The sequence below is a fragment of the Mixophyes fleayi genome, chromosome 1 (genome assembly GCF_038048845.1).
Source record: "Mixophyes fleayi isolate aMixFle1 chromosome 1, aMixFle1.hap1, whole genome shotgun sequence".
NCBI classification, from domain to species: Eukaryota; Metazoa; Chordata; class Amphibia; order Anura; family Limnodynastidae; genus Mixophyes; species Mixophyes fleayi.
In genome coordinates, this window is record NC_134402.1 from 197,709,375 (window position 1) to 197,732,127 (window position 22,753).

Genomic DNA, 22,753 nt, shown 5'->3' on the forward strand with positions numbered 1-22,753 from the left:
AGTCATGACTTTTACAGTATATTCCATATTTGATATGTGTTATGACAATTAATCTATTCCATATTGTGGATGGTCTGCTGCAGTTGTTTTTCTTTCCACACTGGATTGTAATGTTTCTAGCTATTTGGTATTAGTGTTTTTATTGCTGAAAGTAGACTGGAAATAGCTGTTCCCTGTCTCTATCTTGCTTTTGTTACTTCTCCTAGTAACTGTTGGTTGCCAAGGTGAGTATTGTAGGCACAACAGTTCATGCATTTGCAAGAGGGAGATCATAGTAAAGGAAATGATGGAGTATTCTGAACCTAGAAAGTATGTACCCTGCAGATCACTGGAGACGGCATTCCCTAGATCAATAAAAAGGTAAGGAATCAAAATAGTCAAATTATGTTGTATATTTACCAGTGCTGCAAACACTTTATTCAAATTATTTGAATGTTAACTATATAAATAAAAATGAGTTGGATGTATGAACCTAATTTCATATAGAAACATGTTATTCACTTTATTGCTTTAAATAAAGTTCACAGAACACAGAGCACGTTTTCATTCCTTCTGCATGACTCCATTCAATAGTATATATAGGCCCGGCGCTCCCATTAGGCAACCTTAGGCAGTTGCCTAGGGCGCCGAGACCTGCAGGGCGCCGCTGCCGCTGACTAGATTTGAAAATTTAGTCAGCGGAGAGAAGTGGGAGAAAGGTGCAGCGCCGCCACTGTCAATTAATTCCGATGCGCCCGGGCTGCCCGGCGCATCGCACACCTGATCACTGACCTCAGTGATCAGGTGACATGTCTTTACCCGGCGGCGCCTGCTGCGCGCCTGTGCTGTATTATCACACTGTCACTGACAGACAGTGTGAATAAAGTTTGCTACCCAACACCCCCCTCCCTTCACAGCATGCACCGGCCTCTCCACCCCTCTCCTTTGTTGTAAGAAGGTGAGGAGTGGTGGGCAGCCATTAAAGAAGAGCCTCCCTGCATCTGACCATCCTTCAGGATCAAAAACAGTAAGTATATTTAAATTTTTTTTTTTTTTTTGGTATTAATAATTTTATTTTATAAAAAATGGGGTACCCAAAGGCCAAGTGTGGAGTAAAAAAAAATGTTGGTGGTGGGATTTGATTATTTTGCACTTTATGCCTTATGTTTGATTTAAAAACTATGGTGGATAAAATAATTATTTTATTGCACCTCATGCCCTATATTTGACTTGCTTCAAGTCAATAATAATAGAGAATATAAGAGAATAGAGAATAATAGAGAATTCAAGTCAATAATAGAGAATGACGTGCCAATAAAAGAATTATTTTATACACCATAGTTTTTAAATCAAAGATAGAGCATGAAGTGCCAAATAATTTATTTTTCTCCCACATAGCTTGAAAATTAAATATAGCGCATGAGGTGGGAAATAGTCATTTTTATACCATTGAAAAATTACTATTTGCCATGTCATACCCTATATTTGCTTTGCAAACTATGCGGTGGAAAAATGACTATTATATTGCACTTTATGCTCTATCTTTGATTTAAACGCTATGATGGATAAAATAATTACTTTATTGGCACCTCATGCTCGATTATTGACTTGCTGCAAGTCAAATATAGAGCATGACGTGCCAATAAAATCATGGTGCGGCGGGGGGGGGGGGGGGGACAGGGACAGAGGACAAAGTGAAGTGTGTGAGGGTCTGGGAAGTGGGTATTTGGCGTGTCTTGGAGGGGGGATATTTTAAAATTTTGCCTAGGGCGCTGAGAACCCTAGCACCGGCCCTGAGTATATTTTTATCCAACAAAAAGCATTTCTCAAAAAAGCAAAGGTAGAAATAGCATGTAAAGGTCCATGAAGATCAGAAGGAATTATTAACCCCTCAAGGTTTTAAAAACTACTGGTGTAAAATGTTATAACCTTAATGCTTTTTGTTTTGTTTATAAATACAAAAAGGCAAAGTTGACAATACAGTTTTATCACAATTTTTTTTATATAGGATTAACTAGATTCCAACATTGACAGTTTAGTAAAACTGAAAAGTTTAATTTTGAAAAATGCATGTGGGCTTTTATATGCATTGGTGCTGTATGTGTACTGCATGTACTGGACATTGGGCTGTAATGATCTGCATGGGGCTATATAAAACATTATTGCCTGCTCTATCAGAAGTACAGGCCTCCCTCCCAGATACCGCCTAATTCACTAATGACATGATCGCATCCTATCACATTAACACGATTGTGTCATCATAGTCCTACTTTGAAAGCAGCCAATCCTATAAGAGAGGTTTGAAATGTTGACAAGTATGATATAAAATGATGAAAAGTTGGATCTGGTGTACACAATATTTACTTTATGCAATGCTTAGCAGGCAGTGTTTACTTGTTTGCTGTATTATGCTCTGTGCATTGTACAGTGCACTATGTAATTAAAGACATATGCTTATTTTTTTTCTTTCAAGCAAGAACCATTAGGTTTCTTAGTATTGATGGCACAGACTGAATTATCTATATACATGCTACACTAACACTGACAAATCTGCAAGTGCACAAAAGCGATATAAGCACAAGTCTAAACTCAACTACCACATACATGCCAACTCTCCCGGAATGTCCGGGAGACTTCGAATTTCGGGTAGGTCTCACGGACTCCCGGGAGAGCAGGCGATTCTTCCGCATCTGGACCATCTGTCCACTTCAATAAAATTAAAGCCGGAATGTAAGGGCGGGGCTTTGCGATTCTCATCATTTTGGCCTCGCCTCCAGTGATGTAATGCTTGTTTGGGGTCTTTTGCCACTGTAAAAAGACCCAAAGCAGGCTTTACGTTACTGTGGGCGGGGCCAAAATTACGCAAATCGCGAAGCCCCGCTCCCTCCGCCCATTCACCCCTCCAGGATCTCCCGGACCTAGTGACTAGTTTAGTCACTAACTCAATGATGTTTAATAACAGTAATGAAGATAGAAGGTACCTCACATATTTTTTGTCCTCCTTCATAAAACCTATGCGGGAGTATCTTACCTCTACTCATACTACAGTATAACACCAACTCTGACCTATGTTTCAAGCAAGCTGAATGAGGAGGGAATCAATACTGGAAGAGACTGCATGAATATTTATCTAAATCCAACAACTTTGTATGCAACTTCTTAATTATTATTTTTTTATTTTGTTCTAGTGTCGAGTTAGTGTCAATCTGTGGACCTTCCAATACCCCTATCCTGCAGCAGGCAGTCCGCTTTCACTCTGGACCTTGGTGTGCAGCAGTTAAGTCCCATATTATCTACAATGAAAAGCAGGAGAACTTTCATTGGTGGCAAAATGAGTACAGACAGAGAGAACAAAATGCTCTGCAGCACAGTAAGCATACAACAAAGAGAACACAATAATGCTAGATTAAAAAAATTGTTATTAATATTATTTTATTAACCATTATTGGGTGTTATAAACTAACATGGAACAAAATTTTAAATGAGCAGTAACAGCAATTAATGAGCAATACAATTTGATTGGTTCAGTACAAATTAGACTAATGACAGCAAAGATCTGATTGGTTGTACTGGATTATTGCACATTTATACTTTTACACTATTTTATTAAATCATCCGCAGTGTGACTGAATATTATGAAGTGAGCTATCTGGTTGTTATTTAAATTACACATTATTTTGGTACGGTTTACTTTAAATATTGTTCAATTGATAGCTATGGCTGCATTGTCTGAACATGCTAGACAACATTCATGACTGTCACTAAGGGGCATATTCAATTGTCGGGAAATCCCGCTGCGTAAAACTACTACCGAACGGTAGTAGTTAGCTGGATTTCAGCTTGCGGCTCAGGGAGCTGCGAGCTGAAATCCAGTGAGAAAATTACCGTATTAACGTTTTTTACGCGCACTATTATCGTAATAACCGTAATAGTGCGTGGACCGCGGGATTTTCGGCGTTCCCGCCGACAATTGAATACCCCCTAAGAGTATTTGGTAATGTCATTTGGCCTCTGTAACGCTCCAGCAGTCTTCCAAGGGTTTGTGAACGAGATTTTGTGGGACCTTTTTATACCACTTCATGGTTGTGTACCTGAATGACATTTTAACCTTTTCCAAGGATTTGAATTCTCACCATAACCAGGTGAAAGAGGTTTTCAGATGACTCCAGTTTCATAGTCTCTATTGTAAGTTGCAAAAATGCCTATTTGAGCAAGAGAGATTTCCATTTATTAAAGACATAGTGTCCAGACTGCAGTGGATCTGGAGAAAGTGGTATCAGTTCTCTGTTGTCCTCAACCTTTTGGTCTTAAGGCTAACCAGAAGTTCATAGACTTTGCTAATTAGTCAATCAGAGTGCTGAAACACAGACAAGAGTGCTGGGGCATGAGGGGACCATGATACTCTGGCACCCTAATGGTGTCTGAGCCTTACTTATATAGTGTATGAGGGCTTGTGATTGGTGGCAACTGACAGCGAAGCATCTCTATGGGACGCAAGCAGAAGTGAGTGTTATTTTCACTAAAATAAATTACTGTGTAGTGTCTCGCGCCCGTTCCAGGACACTATACAGCAGGGTTTTTTTTAGAATTGAATCTGCCCCTTAATTTTAATATATATCTTTGATGATGATGGCTGCATTTTTACATCAGCATTTGTACACTAGAATTACAGTTGCATACATCTTAGGATACATGTGTCTCAAATTACAGCTGCAGAAATGTATGGATTTTTGAATATACGTAATAGTCCCAATTTTTCACTCAACTCAAAATCAGGACTATTATTGTTAAAGCATAAAATGGGAAGTACATTTGCAAGGGTGAGGAAGATAAAAAAAAAAAAGGGCAGAGGTTTATTTAGATGTAAAAACATGTTTATGATCCATGTAGTGAAGCTCCAGAGAATGACACCCTGATTTTTACCCTACCTTGGAGTGCAGCTTTAAGAAAATTGCAGTCATTGGCATCTCTTTATGACCTCAGTGTGGTACAGTGGCGGATCCAGGGGGGGGGGAGGCGATAGGGGCGATCGCCCCCCCTAGCAGACACTTGCTGCCGACGGCTGCACAGTATGTGCAGGTCCGTCCAGCCGTGACAGGCAGGGACAGTGTGCTGCCCGGCTGTCCCTGCCTGTCACGGCTGGACGGACCTGCACATAGTGTGCAGCCGTCGGCAGCCTAAGATTTTAGAAAGGGGCGGGGCCTAAATCGACCCCCTAAATCGCCCCGGGTACAGTACTTTTCTAGATCCGCCCCTGCTGTGGTAGCCATGGATATATACAGCAGCAAATTTTTGCAAAGCTCTGGGTGCCTCCAAGACAGCACACCCCAATCAGAAGCAACATACCTACCCCAGCTACCTTTTACCTTGGCAGGCGGAATCCTCTGCTCCTCAGTCTGGGAGTGTGTGCTTGACATCAGCCAAGCTTTGCACTCCCAGGGTAACATTGACTAGAAGAGCAGCTGTCTGCAGCTTCACATGTAAGAAGCTGCAGACTGTTTCCCCTATATGCCAGTAAATGGCACTCCAGCATGAAAATCACTGGATGAGTGACTTGTGCATTGGAATCTGCAATCTTAAAATATTTGTCTTGATACGTAATAGAGATATGATATTTAAATATGTAATGTAAGGTATTTCCTAAGCAGGCTAGATAGATGCAGATACCTTTTTAGATTCTTATGCTTGTTAATTCTGAAACCAGGAAAAAGTATCACCATCACTTACAATTAGATAGTAAGGTTTAGCGAAGACATGTTCAATAACATGTAATCTACAGAGACTAAATTTGGTTTGGACTAAATAAAGCTGGTTTGGAAGGATGTCATCGCACAGAGCCCTGAGCTCCAGCGGGGCCCCACACCTAACAACGGCTCTTTAATCAACTTAGTGTTATAGTAATGCCACAGAGACGCTATAGTGCAGAAATATAAAATGCAAATGTAATATAACAATAGCGTGGTGTTGTGTTAAGGAGGAGAGAAGCTGAAAGCTACTGCTGTCTAAGATAAGAACTTTCTTTCTATTTTATATTTGAGAACAGAACTGAAGTTGGATGATAGAGTTGTGGGGAAAGGGGGCTTGAAGATCCCCGTGTACTCCAGATAAAGTGACAAAGATGTATGCAAGTTGAAATGACAAATTGTGTCTTTGTGTATCTTATTGTCAGCGCTTTCTGGTATGGTCTGTGAGAAAATTATTTTCATTCTGTGCTGTTGCCATTAAGAAGCTGATGCAGAGTGAGTACTATGCCAGTTTACGTAGCGTAACTTGTATGAAATCGCTCTACACATGCTCAGAAAAGTGGTCACACGCATAAGGGCAAATGCAGATTTGCATGACCCTGCCAATTATGCCTCTGCGTGGTATGGGGGCATTCTAAAGTAGGCAGAGTACAGTAAGGAAAACAAAAAGAAAATAGATCCGCACAGAATTAGGACTTATCTCATCCTTACAATTGTGTCCATATTATAGTTTAAGGTGAGAGGGTGCTCTTTTAACCAATAATCAGCAAAGAAACAAAAGACAAGTGTCAGTACTATAAGAAGGCACTCCAGTCCCACACAGGAGGGAATTTATGAATTAAAAACTTAATCTTGATTAATTCTCATTTCAAATACAAATTATCTGGACAATTATCCTAAGGCCTAGGTCTAACTGACCTCATCTGTGATGTCACAACGCGGAAGTGGGGCCAGCGAGTGGCGGAGCCGCAGAGCTCCCAAATACAACATCACAATATATTATTCATATGAGGCTGCTGCAATATGACTAACTTATATGAGACAAGTAGCACTTGATTATTTTTATGCTACAAAGTAATGGATTTGGGAACAATCATTGGGCAGACATTTACTGTTGGAGGATAAATCCTGAGAAGGATCCACTAGGCTATGATAATAGGAGATCCTGAGACAATATCAGAGCAAGAGTCTGATATTATTTATACATCTTATAATCCAGTTATTCAGATGACGTTTGAGTGATTCCCCATAAGAACTATAGGACTAATTTGTAAGGTCCAATGAATATTGGAGTAGCTAGGAACTTAAGTTACTTCAAAATAAACTGCTATTAATCTAAAATCAGCTATCTAAATAATAGGTTGTCCCTTAAAAACTTTTATTTATCTTTCCAATAGTATGTAGGGAACTGACCAACATAGCCCTCTATAGTTCAGCAATTGTGGATAATTCAGCCTGAGAATATATAGATGTATATGTTTTTTTGGGATTCTTATATATATAAAGGGTTTAATATGAGAGATATTTAATAATAGGCAGTAACTAATAAAAGGGGGATAACCATATACCATTGACTAATTATGTGATGTGAATTTGGTGAATATTAAAATTCCAAACAAATAGAGGAGAGATCTAATATTTGATATATATGGTCCTGTTGATACAGTAACTACATATATGAGTGATTGAAATCTATTAAGAGACATTTAAGATGTGTGATGAACAATAAATACACAATATTACGGATTCATTTCAACACTTTATTAATACAATATTACTGTCATAAAAAGAAAATTAGTTATTGTTAAACACTATTAAGCTGGCTCCACCTAGGGGTTGAAGAGAAAATATTTTAATTGACTAATTTCTATCTATTCACTTTCTGTATATTCTTTAAGACTATATATGCTTTTGTGTGCATATTGAAGCAAAACTCTTTTTTTGGAAACAAGACAGTGAGATGTTTGTACTCTATTAGTGAATATTTGCAGCTGTATTGATGCCTAATAGTGAATGCATATAAAATAAATGGTTAAGTGGGACGTAAGTGTATGTGACGTATGTCAGGCGTAAACCATGCACATATACTACTGATGCCGAGCAGCATGTATTTCAGAATACTGACTGCTTTGCAGATGGTCGCAATTGCGGCTTTTTTTAAAGAACGTGAATTGCATTTGTGATTTGGGACACAATTGCGGACATCAGCCCTTAAATCTGTTGGTGGGTTACCCCGTTGCTACCCAAATCTGATGGAATAATTCTCAATTAACTTCTCTTTGTTATTATTGGTATATTCTTGCTGAATAAAGGTATAGATTTAAATTTATAAATTAATTTATAAATTAAATTGTAAATATGTTTTCTCTCTAAGCACATTGACTAAAAGGGATGCTGCAACAATGGGAATAACTGATTAAATGTGCAATTCCTGTGCCTCAGCAGCAAAGCATTTTCCTGTTCCGAGCAGTGCAGTATATAACCACTGAAGTATTAAAATAGGAAATGGACACTCTGACCCCAGGGTATACAAAATTACAATAATGAACCAGCAAGTTTTTTTTTAAATCTCCAATACAGCTATAATAAGAAATATACATAGGGCCTGATTTAGAGTAGAGAATAAAGATGCTCCAATTGTGTATTAGCACAGGTGTGTCTGCACACTTGCATTTCCATGTCTGTATTTTGAGTTGCCCGCATTTATATATATATATATATATATATATATTTATTGTGAAACCATCAGGGAAATAGGTGCCAACTCCAGGGGAAGATGGCTACGAACAGCAGCAGTACACCGCACACAGGTCCAGAGGTTTCAGGTTAACAGCCACTGCTAGTTTATTCACCAGCTTGCAAACAAAACAAAACGTAAACAAAATCCTAGCCGTCTGGCTATTAGGTAATACATTTTAGCGACACCCTCTCTCAAGTTTTGGACCTTGTGTCCAAACATACACTTAACATAGCAGAGTCTCTCAGGAGGCAACCCACCTCCTCCCCAGGTCTGAGACAATGATTGCATATACTCACAGGCACCTCACAGGTGCATCTCTTGATCAGTCTGTTTAGAGACTGTCAGGCCAAAAGACCCGAACTAGGCCTTATGTATGGAGCCCACCCTTCTCTTTCTCCATGCATAACTCCAGGGACCCTTACCATTTTTTGTTACCACATGGAAACACTCTGTGGGAAGCTTTTCTCACACATCTACACATTCTCCCTGGTGTTTTTTTTATTTTTTATTAGAAGCATTTTTGCATTTACAGAAAACAAAATATAACATCAATCATATGTTTCGCAGATGTACACAAGACAAAAAGGTATCGGCTTAGACACCAACGTTTTAATAGTGAACAAGAATCAACATACTATGTATATAAATATGCTTATAAAATAGACCAAAAATTAGAATTCCTCAATATATACATATACTTTCATACCCCTAAGGTATCAATGTAGCTTTCCCATGTTGAGAAAAAACGTTCTGCTTTTACTTCCTTATCCAGTGACACTTCCACCCATTCCATTCTAAATAGAAATAAAAGCTTTAACTTTACAAGGGGGAGGGGGGGGAGGAGGGTCTCGGTGCGTCCAAGTATGTCAGATAGTTTTACGGGCTGCAGCACTAATAGCTAATAACAATTTCTTGCAACCCATAGTCATTTTCTGATTCTTGGGGAAAATACCAAATATAGCCAACTCCAGAGTGAAAGGGATATAATTAACTAGATCTCTCAGAGCTATATTTCGCACTTGTAACCAGAAGTTCTAACCAGAGGGCATTGCCATAAACAATGAAGTAAATCTGCACCATCTACACCACACCTATCACACCTGGGGGTAAATGTATCATAGTGCGGGTTGTACAAGTCGCCGGAAATTGGCGAGATGACAGCTTAAATTTAAAGCGACGCTGCCTTGTAAAGGGAAACTTCCCTTTACAAGGCAGCATCGTTTTAAATTTAAGCCGTCATCTCGACGATTTCCGGACAATTTTTTTCTCCCCCCTCCCTCTCTTGTTTTTCTTCTTTTTTTATTTGGTATTAAACTGTGGAGATGGCTGCTGCATATAAACGTATGGCCAAGGATGCGCTCATTGCGCAATGTGAGGAAAATGGAATTCCCAGCCATGGCAAAAGCAAGTAGCAATTGATTGAAGCTCTCGTGCAGAGAGATCAGCACCAAGTCGTAGATGCATCCCAGGAAGGGCACAGCCCGGATTCAGAAGCGGACCCGACTGTGGATATTGCTCAAAACGGTGGACTGTTAATTTCGGATGATTCTAATAGTTCACGTGTGGACACTGCTATGGACGTTTATTTGCAAACTGTCCTAAAATATTTGGGCCCAGCGGACATCACAACTAAAATGCAACTTATTATACAGCAAATATACAAAAATCTAGGGAAGCGCTGATAAAATTAACTATTTATTTTAACATATAAATATAGTGACATATAACACTTGTAAAAACAAATAGTTCACATCTAAAACAATCCGGATTGCATATACAATCATACCAGATAAAAAAAAATCATATACACCATGTCTGAGTATCATGAAATGGTATATGTAGTATACATATATATGAATTTGTATTGAAGTGACTTAGCCTTGATGTATCCGTTGTGAATCAAAGTCACATGGGCACATATACCCAAAACACTCGATAACGTAGAATCCCAGTATAGAAGATACGCAATAATCTGATTAAAGCTGCAAGTGAGATGCCAATATATATTAGCGGAATTGATCCTCCATAGAATTGCCAGCTCGAATATACACAGTCTTAAGGACACATATGTCCAATCGAAAAGTATCTCAGTGTAAATGACTGGACTGGATATTGTACTGATGTCCGCGTCTTTCTCATCTGTAGCAGGCTATTAGCCTTGATTCCGGATGTCTGATAGACTGTAGTATGTTGCGAGCAACTAGTGCTCGTGACGCTGCCGATCGGGAATTCCCGGAAGTGACGTATCGTCAATCACCTTACGCGTTTCTCCGTCATCAGTGACAGTTTCATCATACAGCAGTTCCAGGAGAAGGAAGCTGCAGAATTCCAACGTCAGTCTGCAGAGAGGCGTGCTGCTATGGAGGCTGCAGAGGGGCATGCTGCTATGGAGGCTGCAGAGGGGCATGCTGCTATGGAGGCTGCAGAGGGGCATGCTGCTATGGAGGCTGCAGAGGGGCATGCAGTTATGGAGGCAGCAGAGGGGCATGCAGTTATGGAGGCAGCAGAGAGGCGTGCTGCTATGGAGGCAGCGGAGCGCCAGGCAGAAAGAGAAGCTGCCGAGCGAGATACAGAGAGGAGATATGAGCTGGAGCTTGCCAGGCTCAAATGCCAGTCAGAAGGCAGAGAGGCTGGTATCAGTAGACCCCGTCCAGAGAATTTCCCTGTATTGGAAAAAGACAGGGATTTGGATGCTTTTTTGCGAGGACTTGAAAAGACATGCCGACAGTATGGACTGCACAAAGATCATTGGGCTCAGTATTTAACCCCTGGTTTGCGAGTTAAAGCATTAGAGGCCTTTGCAGATCTTCCACCAGAGATGGACGGAGATTATGAGGCAATCAAAAATGCCCTGCCACAGCATTTTAATATCACGCCAGAGGCGCACAGACAGAAATTCCAAGATTTAAAATGCAGTGCCTCTGACACTTATTCAGGACTTGTGGCTCAGCTGTGTGCTTCCTTCAAACAGTGGATTGGAGGGTTACAGATCACCACCTTTGATGCTCTGAGAGATTTGATGATCCAGGAGCAGTTTCTGACTTTGTGCCCAGCGGATGTGAAGGAATGGGTAGTGGATCGGGACCCTAAATCATCTGCGGAAGCAGCTAGACTGGCTGACAAGTATACTGTTACCCGGGCACCTGCAGCTAAAAGAGGAACTTTTGTGCCAGGGCAGTCTGCCTGGAAAGGGGAGCGACCAGGAGGAGCACCTTCACCTGCTGTTGTTTCTTCATCTTTTGGGAGGGTGGGGGCCAAGCCTGTTCAGGGAGACACCCGCCGTTGTTTTATTTGCAACAGAACAGAGCACCTCAGTGCCGCCTGTCCAGAACGAAAGACATCTACAGCCTCCACTGTGGGACCACCTCCTCCCCGGTCTGCTCCAGCTGTCCTGTGTGTTGCGGGACCCCAAGTGAGCCGGAATGACAATCTGCAAAGGGTCACTGTCGGTGACAAGGTGACTGTGGGGTTAAGAGACACGGGTGCTGATGTTACCCTGGTGCGTTCGGAGTTTGTGGGGTCATCGGATACAATTACAGGGAAAACTATTGCTGTGCAAGTGGTGGGAGTAATACACCCTGCTGTGCCTATGACCCGGGTCTATCTGGACTGGTGTGCTGGAAGAGGTCTAAAGGAAGTAGGGGTGTCAGACCATATTCCTACCAATGTTTTGCTTGGAATCGATTTAGGCAAGATGTTATCTCATTATGTTGCTAGTAGTGATGTTGTGGACTCTGAACTTAACCATGTTTTTTCCCAGGTATCAGGATGTGACAGGGAAAATGTTTGTTCAGTTGTATCTGAAGTTTGTAAACTAGGATGTGACAAGAAAAATGATTGCTCAATTGTACCCGACCTAGGTAAACTGTCTGTATCCAAGGAGGTAGGGGATGTAACTATGTCTTCAGTGTGAGTGGTCACCCGCAGGCAAGCAGAGCAGGATAGGTCCTCACAATTAACTTCTGAGGGAGAGGTAAGGGGTCTGCCAGCAGAAAGTCACTCTAACCCAGAAACTCCCCTTCTAACCCCCCTCCCTCCAGCACATGCAGTTACAGATGCCTTAGCTTTGTCACCAGACACTGAGAAGCAAGTGAGAAGCCAGGCTTTTTAACAAGCACAGCACACTGACACTACATTGGAACCACTGAGATGCCTGGCAGGAAGGCCTTCCACTGAGTCTGATAAAGAAAGAGACAAAAAGGAGAGAATAGTCTGACAATTGCATGTTTTTATGTAGAAGTACCTATTTTCTCTAAGTGTATATGGACATGTTGTATATTGAATGTCACAGTAAAATGTGTTAAAATATATATGATTGTTTCAGGTGCCTCTCAGGTCCTTAGGGAGACAGCATGGTATGATCCGTCCCAGCCATCTCAGCAGCTGCAGGACTCTGCTCGGTGGGGCACTTTCCTGTGGAGGGATCAGCATGTCCCTGGTAAAGAGTTTGGTAAGTAAAATACTGAAAACAAATTCAGGATAAGCGCACATAATAGGATAAGCAGCCAACATAAATATAAATGCTACCACATATCATGCATGCACACATTGCCATGTACATATAGACTTCATACATAACATTCAGAAAGATAACTTTCACAGATCTCAATGTTAGCAGTTTAATGAATATTACACAGATTTGTATTATGATTCCTAGCGAATTTAGGAAGCGGCAATTGAAGTATAGAAACCAATTATCTTTATTTAGGCAAAATATGCGAACAAGAATTCAGTTCGTGGGAATATAGAGATTTCAGATAGCAGAATAAACAGGTATACTCCAATACACAAATATGAACAGGTGTGATGAATGGCAGGAATAGTCCCCAAAAGCAACAGGTTCCAAGCAATGACAAATACAGTTTAAATGCAGGAACAAGTATATGGAGTTACCCAATTGCTAGGCAGCACGAGACTCCAGACTGAGGAGGCAGGGATCAGGATTCCAGATTGCCAGAGGCACAAGGCAGTCCAGGGAAGAAAACAGACTAGTCCAGTGACCAGGCAGAGGTCAGGGCAAAAGGCAAACAAGCAGGGTCTGGGAATCAGGCAGAGGGTCACAACAGGAGATCAGACAGCAGCAAAGCAAAACTGGAACAGGCATAAACAGGAGACAAGCAGCAGTCAGGTATAAATGATAAACTGTCCAGAGCACAGATTGAGGCAGGTATTAGAAGCTGTGAGGCAGGTGTAGTTCTAATCAGTTAAGGAGATTAACTCCTACAGGCAGGGCCCTCTTAAGAACATCTTGGGCCCCTGGGCACAGCAGTGCACCGGGGCCCCTATATATACAAAAAAATTTAAATTATTATATATATGGGCCCTGCAGCCCAGGGGGGCCCGTCAGAGGCAGCAAAAAAAAAAAAAACTGAAAAAAAAGGAGAAAATACTTACCTTGCAGTCAGCTAGCGATTCGGATCCCTCCATGGTCTCCTCCTCCGTCGCGCTCTGCAATGGATGTCGGGCAGGCGTGATGACGTCACGCCCAACATGCACTGCGAGCGCCGTACGGAGGAGGAGACCAGGGAGGGAGCCGGATCGCCAGCTGACCGCAAGGTAAGTATTTTCTTTTTTTTCAGGTTTTTTTTTTTTTGCTGCCTTCGACGGGCCCCCCTGGGCTGCAGGGCCCCCGGGCACCTGCCCATTGTGCCCAATGGGAAAGACGTCCCTGCCTACAGGCATGGTGTAAAGTTCAGGGGCAGAACAGGAGCACCTCTGGTGGATTTGAGGTACTGCTGCCACATACAAAGTATAGGCAGAGTCATAACAATTTGTAAGGGTTTTATTTTTAATGTTAACTTTATGTTGAGTGTATCAGTAATCTACATGTTATTACTGGGTGACAGTCTGTAATACTCTCTTGGCTTTGCAGATTGGATTCTGCAACAGGGCATCAATCCTATCACAACTATTACTGCATCTAACATAAAACGTAGGAGGTTGAAATCACCTGACAATATTGCAGAAAGGCAGCTTTGGTAGAAGGTTAAAACTTTACCTATAGTCATACTTGCACATTTTTAAAACCTCCCCTCCAGAATCTCCCAGAGTCCCATGGCCCTCTCAAGTGCATGAGGGGGACTGGGACGCCATTACGTTATCATGGCACCATCCCCTGCTATGAAATGCCAAAATTGGATATGCGACATTGCAAAGTGGGGCACATGGCTTAATTACTCGGAAGCACGTCATTAAGCGCAGCCTCAACCATGACCCGGGAGGATGCCTACTCGTCGGGAACCTCATGGAATTTCTGGGAGAGTAGGCAAGTAAGCCTATAGTGCCATCTACATTTGCTATATAACCTGCCTCATAGCTCTGATACTATTCCCCACCAGAATCTCAGAACTGCCTGTGTTTATTTTGTATACTCCACTCTAATTTATATGTTCTGACATTATGCCATCTATACCAAAAGTTATATACCGCACCGAGAGCGGGCAAAAACACCCATTGTTTTGTATTAATTTTCTGACTTTGAAAAAAAAGTATTTAGTACTCGGGGGGTGGGGGATGCACCCTCACAAATATAATTCTCTGGGAGCGAGAAAAAGAAAAATGTGTCAAGTTGAGGCACTTCAAGACCAGTCATTCAATTAAATTAATATTTGCAAATTGCTTTATTGGTATTCATTAAAAATGTACAAGGATTGTCATAAAATAAGCTAGCGAAATATTAAAAAAGAAAAATGGAAAGTCATCCAAGGGTAATCAGAACTGTTAAAAAAGCAGTCAATGGCTGCTGGCCATGTAGCTACTCCTTATTTGCATAAATTGTGCTGTTGATCCTATAGTAATGTTCACTCAAAACACTATACAGGCGATATGTCAATTGGTGCTTAAAGTGCTGGAACATTCAATAAAGTGTTACAACCCGTTGGTGTGATATTATTGTTGTTAGATAAACATGAATTGTTATAGATATTATATCTCAAAAGGGTTAAACCCACGTATGCAGTGATCCACTGTTATCCTTCTAGTTATTGAGTGTCATTTAAACATATCTCATTATAAAGACTGTAACCAGAGCACAGTTTTAAATTGTCCCCTAAGAGGGAATACAGCTGTGAAGTAATGTTTTTTAATGTTAGGGTAGCTATGTACTAATAAACAGTAGCTAGTTAGGGGTGGATCCTAAAAATTTGAATCCACCCCTCAAAGTTATCCACATATGATCTATAGCTGATTGTTGGTATGATAGCAAGGCAATCACCTTACTTCTATATCTATAAGACAGCTAAGTTGCGAGGTGTTTCATCCAATTTGCTGATAATACTGTCCACAGTTACATCTAACTGAAGATTTGAAGAAGTTTCTCTATACAGCCGCCATTCCCTACAAGGAATTGTTATTCAGCAAGCCAAATGGCTAGAGATTGATTCTTCTAATAGAGAGAGCAGCTATTTATGATACTTCTCCTAGGACACATGCATACAGGGTTCCCATTCACACTTACATCGCCTGTATTTGCTTATGTACTGATCATTAGTTCGATCAGGTAATCATCATCATCATTTATTTATATAGTGCCAACATATTCCGTAGAACTTTACAATTGGTGACAAACACAGTAAAGTAATAAACAAAACTGGGTAAAACAGACAAAGAGGTGAGAAGGCCCTGTTAGCAAGCTTACAATCTATGGGACAATGGGAGCTTGACACGAGGTTAAGTCTACATTTTGCATTTCGGCCCAGCCAGACTGCAAAGGTAAAAGTGACTCATAAGCTAAATGATTCTGTCACACAACAATGTTGGTCAGGGGGTAGTTGTCTTGTGTGAAATTGTGTAACGGCAGTAATAGGGTAATCTAGTGAGGTTAAGAGGGTGATTGAGGAATATTATAACCTTGTCTGAAGAGGTGGGTTTTCAGAGAACGCTTGAAAGTTTGTAGACCAGAGGAGAGTCTTATTGTGCGAGGGAGAGAATTCCATAGAGTGGGTGCAGCCCGAAAAAAGTCCTGTAACCGGAAATGGGAGGATGTAATGAGGGTGAATGGAAGACGCAGATCTTGTGCAAAACAGAGTTGCCGAGTTGGGAGATATTTTAAAACAAGAGAGGAGATGTATGTTTGTGCACCTTTGTGGCCTTGTAGGTTAGTAAAAGTATTTTATATTGGATTCGGTAGAAAAGAGGCAACCAGTGTAGAGACATACAGAGTGAATCAGCAGAGGAATAACGATTTGCAAGGAAAATCAATCTTGCCACAGCGTGCAAAATGGATTGTAGGGGTTTGAGTCTGTTTTGGGGAAGACCAGTAAGGAGGGAATTGCAATAGTCAATGTGGGAGAAGTGCATAAATTAAGGTTTTTGCAGTGTCTTGTATGAGATGTGTGTGAATTCTGGAAATGTTTTTAGATGTATGTAACATGATTTAGATATAGAGTCAATGTGGGGAAAAAAGGATAGGTGTGAGTCAAGGATTACACCCAGGCAACGAGCTTGTGGGGTGGGATTTATGGTCATGTTATCAACAGAGATAGAAATGTCAGGTAAGCTATTGTTGGTGGGTGGGAATATTATTAACTCCCGTTTAGAAAGATTAAGTTTGAGTTGGTGAGAGGACATCCAAGATGAAATGGCAGAAAGATAATCAGTTACACAGGACAACACAGATGTCGAGAGATCAGGAGAGGATAGATAAATTTGGTTATCATCTGCATTGAGATGATGCTGAAATCCAAAAGGAACTTATTAGATTTCCAAAAGAAGCTGTATAGATAGAGAACAGCAGAGGACCTAGCACTGAGCCTTGCGGTACTCCAACTGATAAAGGAAGCGGAGCAGAGGAGCAGAGGTGGCCCCAGAGAAATTAACAGTGAAAGAGCGATTAGAAAGGTAGGATGAGAACAAGGATAGAACAGTGTCTTGAAGACCTAGGGATTGCAGCATTTGTATGAGAAGAGAGTGGTCAACGGTGTCAAATGCAACCGAGGGATCCAGGAGAATTAGGAGAGAGTAATGACGTTTAGTTTTAGCAGTGATCAGATCATTGACAACCTTAGTCAACGCAGTCTCTGTGGAGTGTTGAGAACGAAAGCCAGACTGAAGAGGATCCAACAGGTTGTTTGCAGAAAGGAAGCGTGTGAGGCGAGTGTAGGCAAGTCTCTCTAGAGGCTTAGAGGGGCAAGGGAGCTGAGAGATGGGACGGTAATTTGAGAGAGAATTTGGGTCGGAATCTTGTTTTTTTTAGAATAGGAGTAATCACTGCATGCTTGTATAATGATGGAAAGATGCCAGTAGAGAGCGAAAGATTACAGATTTTAGTTAGAGGTGAAATGAGCACAGGAGACATGGATCTACCTATTTGCGAGGGAATAGGATCAAGAGGACAGGAGGTAGAGTAGGAAGATAAGAAGAAAGTAGAAATTTCCAGTTCATTTGTGGGGTAAATGAAGAGAGGGTGTCAGAGGGTAGTGGGAAGGAATTGAGCTGATTGCTTGTCAATGAAGAGGATACCATTTCTAGTCTGATCTTATCAGAGTTAACCACACTCCTCAGTATTTATTGATAAAAGATAGTCCACTCAGAGCTCCAGTGGGAAGGGTTGGGTAAATAAATGTTGATGAGTCTTTTGGTGCAGATGTCTAAAATGGGCAGAAAAGTGTGACTAGCGCACAATACAACGTAATGGATTGCTGTTTAAAGACTGGGGAAAATGTCTGGGGTAGTACAATAAATGTGCAAACTCTGCAGGCATAAATCTGTCCGGTGATCAATTGGTTATGACGACTATGATGTCGGTGTGTTCACTGCTTCTGTGAGAGTGCAGGGAGATGTGCAGACTGCAAGCTATACCTCGGATTCTCTTGGTGTATGTGGATGGTGTGTAATTACCTTAAAATAGTAAAAGTAGCACCTGGCAGTGGATCTCTGGTGATGGGGGGGGGGGTCGCGCTGCAGTGAGCTCTTCTGATCATGTCACAGGACCGCTGACCCAGCCGTCTTGTGGGTGCTTCTTGTCGGTGATGCTCTGTAAAAGTCTGGTGTAGGTCTTCCTGAATACAACGCCGTGCTAGAAGCCGCGGATGCGGAGCTGGCGAACTCGGAAGAGCAGTGAAACTACATAGTGAAGTACAGTCAACAAACCTTATTAGCGATAACAGCACTTACATTCTGATAAAATATAATCAGCAGATATGTGGAAAATTGTAAAAGATAATTAGCAGATATGTGGCAACAGGGCCGTAACTAGGACTGTGCGACAGGGGCAACCGCCCAGGACGCAACACTGAAGGAGGGGGCAATTTAGGAATATTTTAGGTTCATTTAGTTAAAATTGAGGGCTAGGGGGGCGGCATTTGTCTTTCTCGCCCCAGGCGCTAGAATACTAAGTTACGGCTCTGTGTGGCAATGTATATGCAGTGACAATCAAGTAGTAAACACCGATGCATATCATCCGGCCAGGGACTTTTTCAAGGAGTTAATGAGTGCTGGTGGGGGTGACTGCTTTAAGACTGGGACAGCTAATGATTGGTTTGGTGAATGAATTCCAAGTGGATTGGCTACTGTAGGGGATGTTGGTTATACTGTATCTGGCTTGTGTTGGATAGAAAGTAGCCACTGAACATGAATAACAATATAAAAATTAATGTAAAGTTAACAATATAAAATTAATTTGAAGATTCCTTAACACAGGTGGATACAGTAATTGCAGACTGTTACAGTAATTATAATACTATAACACAGTGGTTCCCAAACTTTTGCAGTTCGTGCCTGCATAAATTTTCAAGGCACCCCTCCAAAATAATTAACCAGCAGTCCCGTTTTATAAGTAGTTGGGTCAAAAACAGTAATAAGTATTTAGGTCAGGACAGAAATACTTATTTAGTTGTATGCAAAAATAATACACATAAATCCAAGGGAAAAGATTATTTTTATAAAAATTTTTCAGTTATATTTCTGTCAAAGAATAATTTACAGCTAACTCACACTGTGCCGCCCCTGCAACCACACAGTCTGTGCCCCCTCTGCATCCCGGAGGCCAGGAAAAAACAAACAAACAAAAAAAACCAACTTACCAAATCCGGCGGCGCCCGGGACTCAGCATCCTCCTCTCTCCTGCCGCTTGTCACCGAGTATCGGGCATGATGATGTCACGCCTAACATTCAGTGAGAAGCGAGGAGGAAGGATGCTGGGTCCCGGGCGACGCTGGATTGGCAAGTTTTTTTCTTCTCTTCCTGGCTGCGGCACCCCTGTGACAGCGCCGCAACACCCCTGGGAGCCGCGGCGCACACTTTGGGAACCGCTGCTATACTATGATGATCAGATGACAATTTTAATCCATACTCTGAGACAGAGCAGGTGAATCAAATTGTAGGACATAAATTGGTTTAATGGGCACTTTTTTTGTTATGGTCAGATTGATAGTCAATAGGGTAATCGAGGAGGTGTGTACTTAAGACGATATAAATGGATGGACACTAATTCTAGAATAATAACAATAATAATAATAATAATGAGTTATCTAAGTTACAATACAAGATATACTTGACATAGATGGAAACATTCTTTACAATTCGACAATATGATGCAAATAGTAATAATAATGATACTAACACTAATAATCCATGATACTGCGGTTTGGGCCACACAGGCGCATATTCGTAAAATGTGATATAGGATGCAATATGGATATGTGCCCTATTCATACTGGAGGAGTTATTATTGTGATACGATTTATGGATCTAAGTCATGTGGCTGATAATCTTCAGTACGTAAATACATCCTGTGGGGATTGCTGAGAATAAATACGGGTGCTAATATGCGAGTATTGAGAAGAATGTCCTACCATGTAATGTAGGAAGGTATGGGATTTAGTGGCCTAGTATGGGCTTGATGTCAAGGGTCAAAATTTAATCCCTTGGGAGATCTGATCTGCCCCCTCGTTGGTAATCTGGTTAATGAAGTCCCCTCCTCTCCAATTTCTTTCCGCCTGCTTGATAGCTACAAACTTGAGGCCCTCGTGTCACGAGCCGCGGCTGTATGCCACATCCTGGCGTGAACTAGCAGCCGGGCATGTGCTTTAGGTTCTATGCTCTGTTATTTTCCTTGTGGCATAGATTTAGGAGGGTGTAGGGACAGACTCCACCACCAGGGGGAGCTCTCTTATGATTTAAACTGGTTCACTTATATTTTTATACATGCTTCCTGGTTTTGTTATTACTTATGCTAGTTCTAGCTAATAATTAATTAGCTGCATCCTGAGGCCGATTGTCAGCCCTATCCTCCTCTGTCCTGATTGGCTCTTAGTGCTATTTAAGGCAGTGAGATCAGAGCATCCTGTTTACAGTTCTGCTGCCTGCTTGTTCTCGCTGTGCTTGGTGTTAAAACCTTTGATTGACTTCCCGTGTATGACCCTCGCTTGTTCCCGGACCTTGAACCTAAGCTTCTGACCCTGACCATTTGCCTGAACCCGGATTCTGCTCCTCTGCTAGTGCCCCTGACCTTTTGCCTGTCCCTGGATTCCGAACCTGTGACCTCTGACCTTGGTTTTCTCTGTATCTTACGCTGTCTGCTGCCGGCATCTACTCTGCCTGAACCCCACGCTGTTGTCCACCAATCACTCTATCCCTGGGTTCTCCTTAGCCGGTATACGATTCTCGACCCTCTGTCAGCCTGCGGCCAAGTCTGTCCCCACCACTAGGGGCTCCAGCGAACACAAGGCTTTCAGAGTAGACTCCGAGTTTTGTTGTGCCAGCTGGGGAGTTCCTAACATTATAACCGGCCCAATAACAGATTGGTGCAATACTGCCATGGACAACGGCGACCCGAATCTGTCTCCAGCCCAGGTCCTGGCCAACCAGATCCAGGTGATTTCTCAAGTCGTGCAAGGTTTATCCCAGCGTTTGGCAGCCCAAGAAGAGGCTTCCAGAAACCTGCAGCTTCAGCAAGCCCCCGCTCAGGATTCCGGATATCAAGTTGGGATCAAGCATTACCACCTGTGGTTTGGATGGTAACCCCTTGCCTGGGGGTAGAATTCTCGCTAAGACTTCAATAGCTCGGTTGTCTGTGGGAGCCCTCCACACGGAGGAACTCTCATTCTACCTAATTACCTGTCCCTCTGTTCCGTTGATTCTGGGGTATCCTTGGCTTTGCAGCCATAATCCTCTTATTGATTGGAAAAGAGGGGAAATCATCCATTGGAGCCCAGAATGTTCCGCTTCTTGCCTTACTCTACCCCTTAGAGCTCTCCAGCCTAGTCCAGATTTACTGCCTGCACACTATCAGGACTTTTGTGACGCATTCTGCAAAAAGAAAGCTGATTCACTTCCACCACATCGAGAATATGACTGCGCGATTGATCTAGTACCAGGTTCCAAGTTGCCCAAAGGGCGTCTGTATTCCTTATCCAACCCTGAGACTCAGGCCATGGAGCAATATGTGGAGGAAAACCTGAAGAAAGGTTTCATTCGCCCCTTTAAATCTCCCGTAGGAGCAGGTTGTTTTTTTGTTACTAAAAAAGATGGCAGCCTTAGGCCTTGCATCAATTTCCGTGGTTTGAATAACATCACTATTAAGAACACGTATCCTTTACCGTTGATTTCTGTTCGACCAGCTTAAAGCAGCCACTATATTCTCGAAGATTGACCTCCGAGGGGCCTACAATCTTATCCAAATCAAGAAAGGGGATGAGTGGAAGACTGCCTTCAACACTCAGTCGGGACATTATGAGTATCTCGTAATGCCATTCGGTTTATGCAATGCTCTGACAGTCTTTCAGGACCTAATCAACGATGTATTACGGGAGTTCCTTGGAAAAACAGTTGTTGTTTATCTGGATGACATTTTAATCTATTCTGAGTCCTTACTCAGCATCGTCAGCATGTCCGCCAGGTTCTATTGAAATTGCGGGAACTTCACCTGTACGCTAAACGGGAGAAATGTGAATTCGAGGTGTCCACAGTGGCCTTCCTGGGGTACAATATCTCCTCATCAGGATTCGCAATGGATCCTGCTAAAGTCCAGGCAATACAAGATTGGGTCCTCCCTACTAACCTGAAGGCGATCTAAAGATTCCTTGGATTCGCCAATTACTATCGAAGGTTTATTGGCTCATTTTCCTCTTTGGTGGCTCCTATCACCACTCTCACCCGAAAAGGAGCTAACCCAGCTGACTGGCCCCCAGAAGCATTAGCAAGTTTTTCAGCTCTCAAAGCTGCATTCATCTCTGCACCAGTTCTTCGACACCCTGACCCAGAACTTCCGTTCATTGTGAAGGTGGACGCCTCGGATGTTGGTGGTTGTGCCATTCTCTCGCAGAAAGACCCACGGAGTAAAAAATTACAT

The 22,753-nt window shown here is 42.0% G+C and overlaps 1 protein-coding gene across 1 annotated transcript in view; it reads left to right on the forward strand.

Annotated features, from left to right (window-relative positions):
• The first annotated feature begins 239 nt into the window (after positions 1–239).
• The window catches only part of TEKTIP1 (tektin bundle interacting protein 1), a 45,104-nt gene continuing 22,590 nt past the window's right edge, over positions 240–22,753 (forward strand). Inside the window, exons 1-3 of the mRNA XM_075204748.1 lie at positions 240–360; positions 3,168–3,349; positions 12,788–12,913. Of these exons, the coding sequence (XP_075060849.1) occupies positions 284–360; positions 3,168–3,349; positions 12,788–12,913 (385 nt within the window). The 5' untranslated portion in view covers positions 240–283. The remainder of the gene's footprint in view (positions 361–3,167; positions 3,350–12,787; positions 12,914–22,753) is intronic.